At 34.7% G+C, this 14,525-nt stretch overlaps 1 protein-coding gene across 1 annotated transcript in view; it reads left to right on the forward strand.

The window, feature by feature from the left end:
- The window catches only part of syn2b (synapsin IIb), a 67,300-nt gene that overhangs the window by 25,424 nt on the left and 27,351 nt on the right, over window positions 1-14,525 (forward strand). The window contains exons 2-5 of the mRNA XM_087800396.1: window positions 9,551-9,608; window positions 10,958-11,049; window positions 13,573-13,729; window positions 13,800-13,889. Coding sequence (XP_087656522.1) covers window positions 9,551-9,608; window positions 10,958-11,049; window positions 13,573-13,729; window positions 13,800-13,889 — 397 coding nt within the window. The remainder of the gene's footprint in view (window positions 1-9,550; window positions 9,609-10,957; window positions 11,050-13,572; window positions 13,730-13,799; window positions 13,890-14,525) is intronic.

The following is a 14,525-nucleotide window of genomic DNA, read 5'->3' on the forward strand; positions in this document are numbered from 1 at the left end:
TGGTGACTATAGACTCGTTTCCAAGTGATATCCATTTAAAAGTGAAGGTCGCGCTCTATTATATATCCAGACTGTTAAACAGCCAGTCTGGCTTCAGAGTCAAAATGTAATAGAAAAGAACATTAAGGTATAAATCTTGCAGCTGTGTCAGGCCAACATCTGGCTCAGATAAAGCCTCAGCTGTAGACCCGCCAGCATTGTCTGTATCGATCTATGCAAGCTCCCTTTTTTCATACCACCATTAAACTAAATAGATCCCTCACCTTACTTTCACCTTGTTGGATGGCGGATCAATGCACGGCGGAGCAGGGAACTGCCAAGATGTTTCTTACGAGCAACCCAGAGCTCATTTGATCCCGTAAGTGTAGTTAGTGCTGCTCAGGTTCAGTTGAGGTTCGGAAAGGAATATGAAAGAAAAACCTCTATCTTAAGGCGTGTTCCTCTAGTGATATAACCAGATCATTATGACCACTGGAGTGGTACCGGGGGGAAGAGGACAATGACTTCTTACACGTACCTTCAATGTATTAGAAGTCTTGGTTACGAAGGTTTAAAGAAATGTATTCCTCCTGTCAGTGTCTGCAATGAAATGGATGCTGTACTAATGAGTGTTGAGGGGAGGTATCGCCAAACGTGGCCCTTTGATTGTATATATATATCGCAGAGAATGACAGCAAGCTAACGTTAGTTAGTTTTAATAATATTATTCATTATTGGTTCAACTCTAAATAGAAGGACTATCCAGGTTTTTTTTTAAAGGTAAGATACTGTTATGCATAAAGCTGTAGTTCATCAAGTGTCCACTAGAGGCATCCAAATAAAACTGACTTTTACAGCATTAAAAAAATATTTACATTATTTTATGCAATAAATATTGAATTATTGGAAAAGAAGAAACAAAACATGTTTATACTGTGTATTGTGTGTATTTTTATTGTGTGGTTGTTAAACTTTAGGTTTTATCGAAGTTGATTGGTACAGTAAGATGTGGGAAAATATAATTTTGAAATCTTTTGTAAGGATGATTGACTGACATGTGAAACAGAGCTAACTCTTACATTATTACAATTACCTTCAGCAGGAAACAGGCAGAGAAACAAATTGAGAAATGAAAAATTAGACCGACTGAAATGTCAGCCGGTCGGAGAAATAATTGCTTTTGTGGAATTAACTTTTCTCTGAATTAATGATCCTTAATTATTTTTTTGATTTACGGTGTTTCGCTCATTGTTTCTTTTATTTTTAAATTATTTTCTGTTCATCACAAGATACACTTTTATTATAGCCTTCTCATAATGAAGATACAAACGTCTGATCAACTGTTCGACACCTAAACACATTTTGTCGGCATCAGATTCTTTAAAGTCACATGAAAATTAAAAATATGATTAAAACCAAAATATTATCATTCTAGATCATAGTTATAGTCAATGATTCAAAACATATGTGAAAATAATACTTGACATAATTACACAACTGTTTGAATATCTTCACTGTTTTATCAAAGATTCCTTAAGTACGCATTGTAGGAAAATGTAATATAGGCTTTATATAATTATTATCATATATAAATGTATTATTTTTCTCCTCTAAAATTTCATAAAAAACAAAAAACTTATTTAAAGCTTAGCATCAAACTGAGCATCAAAGAAATACATTTATGGGATAAATATTTATAACTCTTGTGTTTATTATTTGAACTTGTGTTCATTATCTCCTGTTATGCACTTCGGTAAATACATACTGCCTCTTACAATGAAATGAGCCTAAGTTCCTGAATATTGAAGGTTGAGGTTAGCTAACTGTCAGCCTCTGGTGCTACATGTTAAATGAAATAAAACGATCCTTTCTCACCGTCTGTGCCCCTCGTCTTGTTTCATATGTGTCTATATTGATAGGTGGTGACGCAGTGGATGGGTTCCCAGTGAGTCCCTGCAGGGGCCCGAAGTAGCAGGTACTAGCAGGAGGTGGCGGTGACTCCTTAGCTGCTGCTGAATTATTCATCCGACACAATCGCCTCGCGAGCCTGTTTGCCGGAAGATAATTTTAAAGTCTTTATGCAGCACTTGTTTGGATGATGCGTGGTTGAGTAGGAGCCCTGGAGTCACTCAAAAGTAGAGAAGCATCACAAATAGACCTCCAGATCACGGGTGAAGACTCAAAAGGGCAATTCTTTTTCTACGTTGAAAACAGTGGCATCAGATAGAAACGCACGACTGCTAAGATTTTTTTTTTTTAAAAGAGTGACTCTAAATGTTGTAAGGAACTCATACACAAAATGCTCTGTGTGCAATATATAGATAATATTTATAATAATTTTAGAAAATATAGATGATATAAAGGAGATCTTCAGAGGGATCTATTCTACATGAACTAAACCTGATTTTTCTTTTGTTTGGGATGAACCGGCTTTTACAAAATCATTAAATTAGATCATCAGGAGTAGTAAGAAAATTCTGATAACCTTAAATATTGCTTCTTTTCTTTCCACAAAACCGTATCAACATTTAACTGCACTAATTTGATTTATTCATTTGTGGCTTTCAAATCATAATAAAGTGTGTGTAATATCAAAAATAGATTTATTTTTTTCTAACAATTAACATGTAAATATTCACAGCATTTTTGTGTTTCATTAAACTTCCGGCCACTAGATGCCCTTGCCTGAGGACGAGAGGATACAGTCAACTCCAGCAGCTTTTTAAAGCTGATATTTGGACATATTTTGGTTTCAAAACAAATGTACTTTTCAAGAGTCATGTGGTCTGTAATTCTGCAAGTTCTTGACAATACTACAAATATATCCTTGTAACTACAGTATTGTTTTATATTGTACCGTTGTCCATGTATCCTGATACATATCGTCATACTTCCTCTAAAAGTGCGTCCCTAGTGCCCACATCTGGCCCTCTGACTTTATTTGTGCGGCTCCCTTGCGGAGGAAAACTACAAAAGTAGATTTTTTTTTACGAAGGCTAAGAAACAATTTTATTTTGTTTTTATTAAAAAAAAAATTTAAAAGGTTTGTTTCAGGACCTTCTCTTTTTTCCCCTTAGTTTAATTTGTTGCTTATAGTAATTTGATAAAGAATATAAAGGAAATTCATAAAAAGTTTGGTAATAATAATAAAAAATAATACAAAAATAAACGTATTTAATATATAGATATTGCATATATATATTGCATGTGTGTATATATATATATACTGGATATTTAATTTAATTTAATTTTTTTATAACTTTAGTTTTTCACATTATATAATGGCTCCCTCCTTTTTTGGCCCTCACATCAGTCATGAAATATAATTTGGCCCCCAGAGAAATGTAATTGCCCATCCTTGCTCTAAAGGTTTCACAGAAGGTAGAGGAAAATCGAGGAGAGAAAACCTTTCATGAAAATTAAATGCAGCACCCATCCAGGCATCAGTCTCTTCTTTACTGGCATTTTGAGGACATTATTTTTCCATCCTGTCGTGTTGTGATCCCAAACTATCTTAAGTGAAGGATTGGGCCGAGGCCAGACACTCACGGATGATATGTGGTTCACAAAGAGATTGCTGTTGTCGTGAGAACAGGGTCTTACAAAGGAGAAGAGAAATAAATGTTGTGTTTCTCCTCACATCGTCTCCTCAGGTTGCATAGATCTTCTCGCTCCTGATGCTCAAGTGTGGCGACGAATGACTCGCTTGAGATGTTGTTATTGTTCTTGTGCTTCTGATTGAATCTTCTGTTTTGGTCTGTGGTACGATACTATGAGGATCTCTGAGAAGATGCTTTTGACATTCTGCAGCAGTCACTGAACACATTAGCAATCACATCGTGCACCTTACATTTGCATTCATACGTTCCGTTAATGAGTGTTTGCATCGAATCCATCACAGCTGACAACAGAGAAGGTGGCGGCAAAAAATGTGTTGGAAAAATGTTCACCTCCTCAGTGTTTCTATCCTTTTATTATGCTGTTGATTTCATTTTACTAGGAAGACATTAGTCTTCTCAAATTCATGCGCACGTAACTTAATCCTGATAAATACATTTCAAATTTAAAAGTTTATTTTAAATTTCTCCTAAATTTATGTTATTTAAATATTGAGCATTAAGGATGAGGAATGATTGGAAATGTCAGTATAATAGTAAAGTGTGAATAAATGAAACATTTCTAAAAAGTTCCAAAGGCATTTATTACAGTAAATGTGTAAGAATTTTAGTAGATTTTATCCAAAAAGTCCAGGTTTGGCTCAATGATAGAACTTCCCGTTGTGTTCATTTTTTTTTTTTTTATCCTTAATTTAATAATAAATATATAATAAACCATGATTTATGATTCAAAATGCCAGGAACTAAATACATGGACTTTATTTATTGATGTATACAGATCAGTGATGTGCTTTTGTTTAGCGCCTGAGGCTTGTTTTCATCTGCCGCCTTTGTTTTGTCTCTCTGGGAATAACCTCGCATTGATTCGACAGTCGTCACTTCCATGATGTTGTCAGACTGCTGGACGCCACAGATCGATGCAGTGTTTCTGCAGCCAATGATCCAGGAAACTGTTTAGTGAAGCGTCGAGTCCATCAAGTTGCTTTTAACAACTCTGTAGAGCTGCGGCTTTAACCAGGCTCGTGATACCTGAACATTGCACTATAGAAAATATTATTATACCTCTATAATTAACAATTAGAAAACTATCTTAATAATTTAAAAAAAACTAATGATACACATGGAATTTTTTTGTTAATTTTAAAGTGAAGACGATACATGAAAACAATTTGAAAGTCAGCAGTCGTATCATCATATCATATCATAGGTACGTGTAAGTTTGTGTTGGCTGTAAGGCTATAAGAACAAGGAGGAATACAATTATTTACAATATTTATGTTTATCTTTTAGTCTGTTCACCAAAAAATGTGGATTCAAATTAATTATTTTAATTTAATTTGTTATAACGAAATGTGATTTGAGCTCCTTGGCAAAGGTATGTGTTGTCTCCGTGAACTAAAATTTTTTATTTAACATACAACATTTAATGTCTGATAGCAGTATGCAGTTTTTGTTTTCTTTCAAATGTTTTTGACTTTGTCTATTGCTACAATGAATAAAAAACAAGTAATAATGACATTGTTATTTAATAATTGGGGAGTATGGTAACCAGTATAAATATATATAAATGTTTTTTTTAAACTAAATTATTCCTTTTTTTCCCCACAAATATGTGTATTGACTTCCACCTAATTTGCCAAAGAAACTGAACTCACAATTACACAAAGCAAATCAACTTAATAAGTAATTTTGTGTGAAGGTTTTCAAATTCTTTCAATTGCTATGCAATTGTTCTGATAAAATATGTTTTTAATGCAAAATAATAACAATCCCACACCTATATTAGAGGGATGAAGACATATAAGGTCCATATTGGTATTTTAATTAAACGTTTCTCTGATCTTATATTCACAACTAGTGGTGGTCCGATGAAACTTCATTAAGTAGTTTCATTATTTCCAGAGTCCACTAGATGGCGCTCTCTGCACTATTTTCCTTTGTTTTGAACAACTGTTCTAATGAAACACCACATTATTTTTTAAACTGATGGCGCCACCTACTGACCTCTAAACAACATGACACTGCTTCATGAAGCTTCATCAGACCATCACTAACTAAAATAGTCATCCTGAAGAAAAATTGGCAACAAGTAGAAATTACAGAAAGAAGTAGAGACGGTGAAAATTGTGTTTATCTGTCTAAGTGATGGTTCCCTAAGTTACTTGACCTTATATTTCTCAGGACAAACTGTGGTTTACAAAGAACTAAAGGTTCAGCAAAGTCTTCTGCACTTGTTCAGTGGATGTAAAAGCACCGATGTCTCCGTTTCAGAAATATTTCAGCGCACAATTGAAGTGTGACTGTGTGGGCGGCAAACAAAACCAACTGTTAACTTTTGTCTCAGAAACTGGGCTGGCTGGCCGAGCTCTTATGTAATTGTTAAGTTGAAGTATTTATAACTCCAAGTGGAATCAGGAGCTTGTTTGTTTGAAGAAGAACTTCTTTTGTTCCGTGTTGATTATGTTTCAAATATAATTGTGTGGTTGGTACGATATGAGGTCCTGTGTTTAGGAAATCAAATTAAAAGGAAGCAGTAGGTGGTACAAACTCAATATGAAGCCGCAATATCGCAATCGTGTGTTTTCTTACAAGCCCAACATTATGACGACTTCAAAATCTGCACATGACGTGACGGATGTTTCACAATTGAAATCTGTGAAGCTGCCGGTTATTACAGTTAAAGTTCATAGCTGTGTGGGAGCAGAGAGAAAATCAGGTCTTCCACTGGAAAATTAGAGTTCAGTGTTGGACTCAACGACTTCCTGGGTTTAAAGTTATCAGTTATAACAAACTTTCATTTTGATAAAAAACTTTACATTAACTTTTTAAAAGATACTCAGCAAAAGAATGATTATCTTCCTCTGTAAGAAACAAGAATAGTGTAAAAAAAATAGTGAGGACTTGACAAAGCAACAAAACGCCAGTTAAAGAAAGTTGTTTCTGGCGACTCTGTGTGTCGGGAAAGGGCAACTGCAATGCCGTAAAATCTTCATTGCGCAGTTGCTAGATTCCTGTTGTGTGAGATTCTATTTTTAACTTGCTGGTAATGATGGGTTGATTATGTATCACGATAAAGTGTCTTCATTTTGAAAAGCCACTAGATGGCACTCGTATTGCAGGTTTAATTGTAGAAGTAAATCACAGCCAAATATTATAAAGCAGAGAGCACCATCTAGTGGCCTTTCAAAATGATGACGCTCTCTCACGATACCTCATCAGCTGTCACTGTACTTTACTGAACTCTCTGGCGACTACAAAAAGTCTGTTAGTACCTCATATAAAAACTCCATCAAGAACACTCACACAAGGTTAAGTATCGAGGAAACTTGTTTAAATAATACCTAGAAAGTTATACTACATGAGTCATGACTGTTTTAAAATGAACTGTCCCAAATTAAAAATATATATGGAAAGGAAAGTATGTGTGGTGACCTAGGTGGCGCCATCAGTTTAAAAATGATGTGATGTTTCATTAGAACAGTTGTTCAAAACAAGGTAAAAAAAAAGTGCAGAGAACGCCATCTAGTGGACTCTGAAAATAATGACAATGCTTCATGAAGCTCCATCAGACCATCACTAGTGATCAGAACAAAGCAACATTTTGCAATTTAATAATTTGCCTAAGAAACGGTAATAACGGAAAAAAAAATAAAAAAAATACTGTTGTTGTCAACACAACGGGCAGAAATAAACATTAAAAGATAAAACTTAGAGCAAGTAGAAAACACAAATGGACCAGTACGAGAAAACATAGAGTGAAATATTTAGGGAGGCCATCTTCAGGAGTGAGGCGTGAGAGGGTTAGATCTGACACCACGGACTAGAACTTATAAGCTTAAGCAGAAGGCAGCTGGTGTTGATTGCAGATTTTTTTGAGCCGGTTCTAACTTAACGGAAAAAGACCAAGTAGAGAGGAGAGGAGACCACGAAAAAATAAAATAGTAAGCAAACATTTATAAATCACAGAATTTGTTTTATTGACAAATAAAACAACAACATATCTTTCGTCCCGGCTAAAATGGCTTCCATTAAATTGAAAATATCTCCTGAGATGAATAATAATTATTTAAGAAGGAAAGATTGAGCGCTCCCCCTGGACTCACTTTATTAAGGTTTGTCTTGTTATTTTTTATATTTCCCCTTTTGATTTTAAGCTAAATGTATTAAATAATATTTTGATCAAATATTCCACCTGCAAGGACATTTCTTCCTTCGATAGCTGATGGGCAGGTGAGACTTCAAGTGACCAGGTATTCTTGAACGTCTCTCGGTTTTCAACCTGCTAGCAAATGTTTTGAAAACACCCACGAGCCCGGAGAGTCGAGCCATCTGGTCTAAATCTTCATCGTCTAGGATTTCCACCGAAATGTGATTATTGATTTCTGTCCCTTTTCGGAAGGAGTCTCAGCCTTTCCCCCGCAGATGGTCTGACGGTAATGAAGCAGACTAATGAGACAGATGCTGCAAGAGCAGGTCGCACGAGGTTCAGACACTGCAAAGAGTTCAAACTATTTTAAAAGAGAGATCGGTTGATGTCAGTGTACATTCAATTTTGGGAGATGCTAACTGGTGGTGCGCTTACAGAAGGAACATTGAAGCAGCTGCAGCCATGGAAGGTCATTTAAAGCAGGATATTGAAGTAGTTAATCCTAATACTAATCAAATATTAGTCTTTCACAGTACTACAAATAAATAAAAAATGATAAAAAATATATTTTTCATTTGCTTTTAGTTCTTGTTGTTTTCTGAATTTACAATTTTTTAAATAAGATCATTTGTATGTATATATATGATGTTTTTCAATATATGTTTATATATTGAAAAACATCATTTAATGTATGTATATGATGTTTTTTATATATATGTATATATAAATACATATTATGATACAAATTTAGAAGATTAAAGAGAAAGGTGAACACATTTGTGGAACTAATTCATTAATAAAATAATAATAAAATTAAATAGTGTGAAAAAAAAAGAATTATTCTGAATCAAATTTACAAAAATGTTATACAATATCAATAATTCTGAAAAAAAAATCTTTCACAGTACTACAAACGTTTTTTAAAAATGAAAAAAACAACAACTTTCATTTGCTTTTAGTTCTTGTTGTTTTCTGAATTTACAATCTCTTGAATAACATCATATGTATGTATATATATGATGTTTTTCAATATATATATATATATATATATATATATATATATATATATATACTGTATATATATATAAGTATATTTATAGATATATATTTATAGATATATTTATATATATATATCTATATATATATATATATATATATAGATATATATCATGAAACAAATATAGAAGATTAAAGAGAAAGGTGAACAAATTTGTGGAACTAATTTATAAATTAAATAGTGTGAAAAAAGTTATTCTGAATCAAATTTACAAAAATGTTATACAAAATCAAGAATTCTGAACAAATCTTTGGAAATTATAACTCATGAACCTAACAATAACATTAGCCATACAAAACGACAAAAACAAATGTACTGTACATGTGTTTAATGGTGAATCTGTTTGGCACTTCCCATCCAACATAGTTTATGTTAATCCTGTCAACACTTTTTTCCTCTGAAAATAATCATGATTGTAATGTGGCATTAAAAGGGTTTTTAGGCGATATGAAAGTAGAGCAAACAGCTGGTCTCATTATTTCTGTCTGTCTGACCATCTGACTGCTGCCGTGTTCTTGTTTAATCAGCGCTACATTACTAGAATGACACGCTGCTTCCATGTTAGCACTGTCGTGAACGCTTTAACCGCTTGGCTAACGTGAATGCAGAACTAAAGGGGGATCTAGTGAAGCCGAGGTGAAAGCAGAATGAACTTGTGTTATTAAAATCAATTATTCTACCATCAGTAATGAAAGCACGACCACTGACACACACAACTCTCTCTTTTTTTCTATCTCTCCTCACTAACAGGGTCAAAGTGTTTCGGGGGAAGAAGGTCGTCGGGGAGTACGACATCAGAGTGGAGCAGGTATGACCTTCGTTCAACTCTTCTGTGAGCCTGTAATGGAGAAAATGTTCCATCATTACTGCTGCTTTTATGCTGCCATTGTTTAAGTGGCTTTTTTTATTCACCAGTGCGTTAAATATTGAACAAGAACATGCTCTCATTTCACATCAACTCCACACTTAACTGATGCTGACATTTGTATCACGGAGTCTGAACACCTGAAGAGAAATAGACGGAGGATGAACCATACAGTCTAACATTAAGACTTCCATTAGGATGGTAGGCTCGGATCAAAGTATATTAACGGTCATGTTTAAATTGTTTAAAAAGATGCTAGAGTTAAATACAACATTAAAGATAAACATAAAGAGATTATAACTGATATAACAATAACAGTAAAAATGATGTGAACAGAGGAGAACAAACACAGATAAATAAAATATAAGGAGCCTCCTAGAATAAAAAATAACTTCTCATTCAGACTCGTTTTCATATTATGGAAAGTTTGGTAAATATATACTTGGTTGAGCCGACGACTTGGACAGCTGGAAGATTTTGGTTCCTTGTGTGAGTGAGTTTGACACCGTTGATCTGAAACAAATGTTTTTTAAAGACATTTGCACTAAGATACATACTTTTATTGAGTAACTAAGATATGAAACATAACCTTTTTACAGTTGAAAAACCAAATTGACGGACAAGAGTAACAAGAACAAGAAAAAAAAAAGATATAATATTTTATGGAAACTTCCATCATGAGAGATTGGCTTTTTTTTAAGGTTCGAGTGATGTCATTATCTACTAAATGATGTTCATTTTATAAACACAGCGTTTATTAAATTGAACATTATGTGTTTAATGGTGGGAGCAGCACAAATTATTACTTAGTATACCAACAATAAGATATAATTTGATTTTAATAATAAAATGAATGAAGTTCTGAATACAAAACTAGAATTTTGATAGTATATCAGTTTGTATTTCTATATAGGTCTTTGTAAACATGAGGGAAATGGAGCTAGTAAAATGGTCTGGACACAAAATGAACCTTTATTTTCTCAAAATGAAATGCATTTCTAATTTAAATCTCACAAAAACTGACATCAGCTCCATAAAATTCCAGTATCCACCAAAGTATGTTTCTTGTTGGTTCTTCATGCGACAGACTAGTAATATATATGCTAAGAATTAATCAATAAAATGTTTATCTTAAGAAGAGAATTGGATGAATTAACCATAAGTTTGTGCGTCACGATAAATGTTTTTTGGGTTATGCCAAAATTAGTGTTTTTTCCTACTGATAATGGCGTATTCATTGAGCCTTTAAACAAACAAAAGTATTTGTATATGTTTGGTTTCTCGTCATTCAGGCCGAGTTCTCTGAGATCAACTTGGTGTCTCATTCAAACGGGACTTGCAACGTGGACATGCAGGTCATGAGAGGCGGAACCAAAGTGGTCAGGTGAGTCAACGCCTTCTTTATCTTCGGGGTTAAATCTGGTCTGTATATCCTCTATGGTAGTTGTTGCTAACAGCAACGAAAACATACAAACATTTCAATATTTGTGACTCAAATGAGCTGTGAAGATGTTGATGGAATATAGCAAATCCAAACAAAAATAATTGAATTTCACTCGTCATCTGTCTTCGTGCTCTGAAGCGGTGAATGTCATTTGAATGTTGACTGTTGTTCTGCCCAAACTTCTTAATGAATTTACAGCATAATTGTCTGCTGTGATCGATGGCACCCTTCCAGATTCAATTCTGTTTCCAGACAACATGCATTTGTCTCTTTAATTATGCCGTGTTCCTTGACTTCCACGGAAAACGGTGTTTTCGCTAACCACCCAGTGTTGCTAAGAGACTAGATTACACATGTCTTCTCAGTTCTCAGCAGCTGAGAGGAAGAACGTCACAGAAACAATCACGAAGATGTGCTCACACACATCCCAGTGTTGTATTTCTTCGCAAGAAGGTTGATCAAGATTATATTTTTTCTTTTCAAGACTCAAAGCATTGAGATGGAGATGAGACAAGCAGCCAAAGTAAAGGAGGATTAAAAATCCTTTGTTTATTTACTAAAGACTGATTGAAGCTTCACAAGCCATTAATCATCTTCCTCCAAATGTTTCAACTGACACAGATTTGAATGCGAATTTATCGCTTAAGATCAGTGTTAGCCGTAACTCCTTCCAAAATAATACGTGGCTCTGAAACAGAAAGGAAAACATTAAGCAAAGATCAGACCTGCTACAGAAGTAAAAAATCATTAAACACCTTTTTAGTTACTAGAAAGAATGATATGAAATGCAAATATGACACAGCCTAAAAGGTCCCAATAAACCCGACTACTGTGGGTCAAGTGTTAAAGGGGAAAGTTAGAAAACTAACCAAATATTTAAGGGCTAAAAACAAAAATACAAAATACACATCATATATCAGGCTAGACATGTGACTTAACGCTTTTAATTAAACAAAGAATAGAAATAAGATATGGTTTAAACTCACATGTTTTACTTGTACAAGTGAGGAAAAAACAGAGTTTACATGTCTTTATAAATCCTTTCTGAAGCACAGAGATGTTAGGTTGTTACTTCTTCATCACACTTTCTCAAGCCGTTCACTATCTCACTCACAAGTCGGGTTTAGCGGGTCACTCCTCCAGAGATCGTACCTGGCACAGAGACAACGTTGCACCCACATTCCTCTCCCACACAAGCAGTGAAACTATTGTAATAATATGATTGGTTGGTAAATATGATCATGTAGTTTCAGCTCAGCACTTTCCCACAATTAATAATAATAAGAATCGCTGGAGAAGAGCAGTACTGCACTCAAGTTGAATTCACGTTTTGGCGTCTGCTGTTCTGCTACCTCAAGACATGAACTGGTGACATAACAGGAAGTGAACCAACAAAATAAAAGGATACTGAAGAAGGTCGTGAAAAAATCATCTGTGACCTAAAAAAAACAGTTGGTGATTGAACGTAAAAAATATATTTACCCTTTTGAAAATGTAATTTTCTGGCGACCCCACTGATGAAACAGTGCAAGTACAAACACACGCCACAATAGGAAGTGAATCATCAAAATAAAAGCAGCTACAAAAGGGTAATGGGGAAAAAGCTTGTTAGCTGAAGACAACGCGACACTTTAACACTTGAAATATTTCCTGTTGTTTATTTTATCCTGGAAGCCTTGAATGTACTCTTGATCCTACCGCCCTGATGGAAATGAACGAAACCGCCGTCCCAATTCTGTGAGTGGAAAAATAAAATTATGACGGAAAAATACACTTTATTTATAAATGAAAACTTAATTCACCAGCCACTTTTCATACATTAAAATGTTTAAAACAGCTATTTTTATTCCCATGAAAAAGAAAAAATAACAAGATTGAAGATGAATAAGATACTTAAACATAAGTATGGGAACTCAAGGTTGTTGGACGTCCCTTGAGGACACTAAGGGTGTTAAAAAAAAAAAGCCTACTGAAATTAATTTGGATATAATTACAGTAGACATAAAGAAAACCCCTCTTTGATTAGCAATGTTGACATTTTCTTAGAGGTCGTGCTCGCTAATTGCTGCCTCCGTCTCTCCGGAGATCCCCCAAGTGTCGCATTAGTATTCTGGACGCACACAGAGCTGCTGATGGTCTCGCTGAAGCCAGATTTCCCTGCTTCGTCTCATTCCCCCGTCTACTGCTGTTCTTACATTCCCGACATTTTGAGGCCCTTTTAAAAATAAAAAAAAAAGCGGTTGCCCTTTAGTGTTAGTGGATATCAATCCTTATTTTATTGGCAGGTAAAATGTTTTACTTTGACATTTAGAAGTGAAGCGAAGACCTCGACGAGGCAGGCGCATACGCTTTAAAGCGATCACCATAAATGTGACAAATGTGTGGGAGGGATAATGTAGAAATATGGAGTTAATTTTGGGGGTTTTCATGATTCATTGTCCATGTCTCTCTTCTCAACATCAGGTCTTTTAAGCCCGACTTCGTGCTGGTGCGTCAACACGCCTTCAGCATGGCCCAGAACGAGGACTTCAGGAACCTGATCATCGGCCTTCAGTACGCAGGGGTTCCGTCCGTCAACTCTCTGGAGTCCATCTACAGCCTTTGTGACAAACCGTGGGCCGTAAGTGACGACAACGTTCAGGATGCGACGAAGAACATCTCGTCGTAACGACGTTTTGTTCCTTCTCCAGTTTTCTCAGCTGATCGGGAACCAGAAGAAGCTGGGCTCGGATAAGTTTCCTCTCATCGACCAAACTTTCTACCCCAACTACAAAGACATGGTGAGATTTTATCTTTTCTACTGTTTTTTTGAGTTTTGTTTGTCAATTTGTCATTTTCTAACACTATATTATCAAACAAAATCCATTGACAAGATACAAATTACTTATTACTTAAGTAAGGCAGTGGTCAATACTCTGATAGTTAACTAACAGGTTCTTTTTAGTGGGTTTTTTTTATAAATACATTTCAATACAAAACAACAGCATAACATCTTTTTTTGTTTTACTTTTTACTTTTTCCTCCTCATCATCTGTATGATTATAAATATTTTAAAATATTTAGCTTGGTTAGCTTTGTTATAAAATGTCATGGCATAATGACACTTTCATTTTTTTGTTTCTTCTTGTAATTGGCTCGAAGGCCCCTGACAACAGTCACTTTATATAAAACGTGGCCCCTGAGGAAATATAATTACCTGTTCTCCTCCCTATAAAAACATCTAAGCTTGTCGTTTTCTCCTCCTGGTTATACTCAAAATATATCTATTTTCCTTTTCTATTATTATTTAAACGTGAATAACTTTGCATTAACATCTCCAGCAGGATCGCCCGTACGAAAGAACGTAGTGAAGAACATTGTTGAAATAATAGGTAGAAAAAGAAGGTACATATGTTTTTTGTTACTATGCCATTTAT

This window comes from Callionymus lyra, chromosome 10, assembly GCF_982586985.1.
Source record: "Callionymus lyra chromosome 10, fCalLyr1.hap1.1, whole genome shotgun sequence".
In the NCBI taxonomy this organism is placed as follows: Eukaryota; Metazoa; Chordata; class Actinopteri; order Syngnathiformes; family Callionymidae; genus Callionymus; species Callionymus lyra.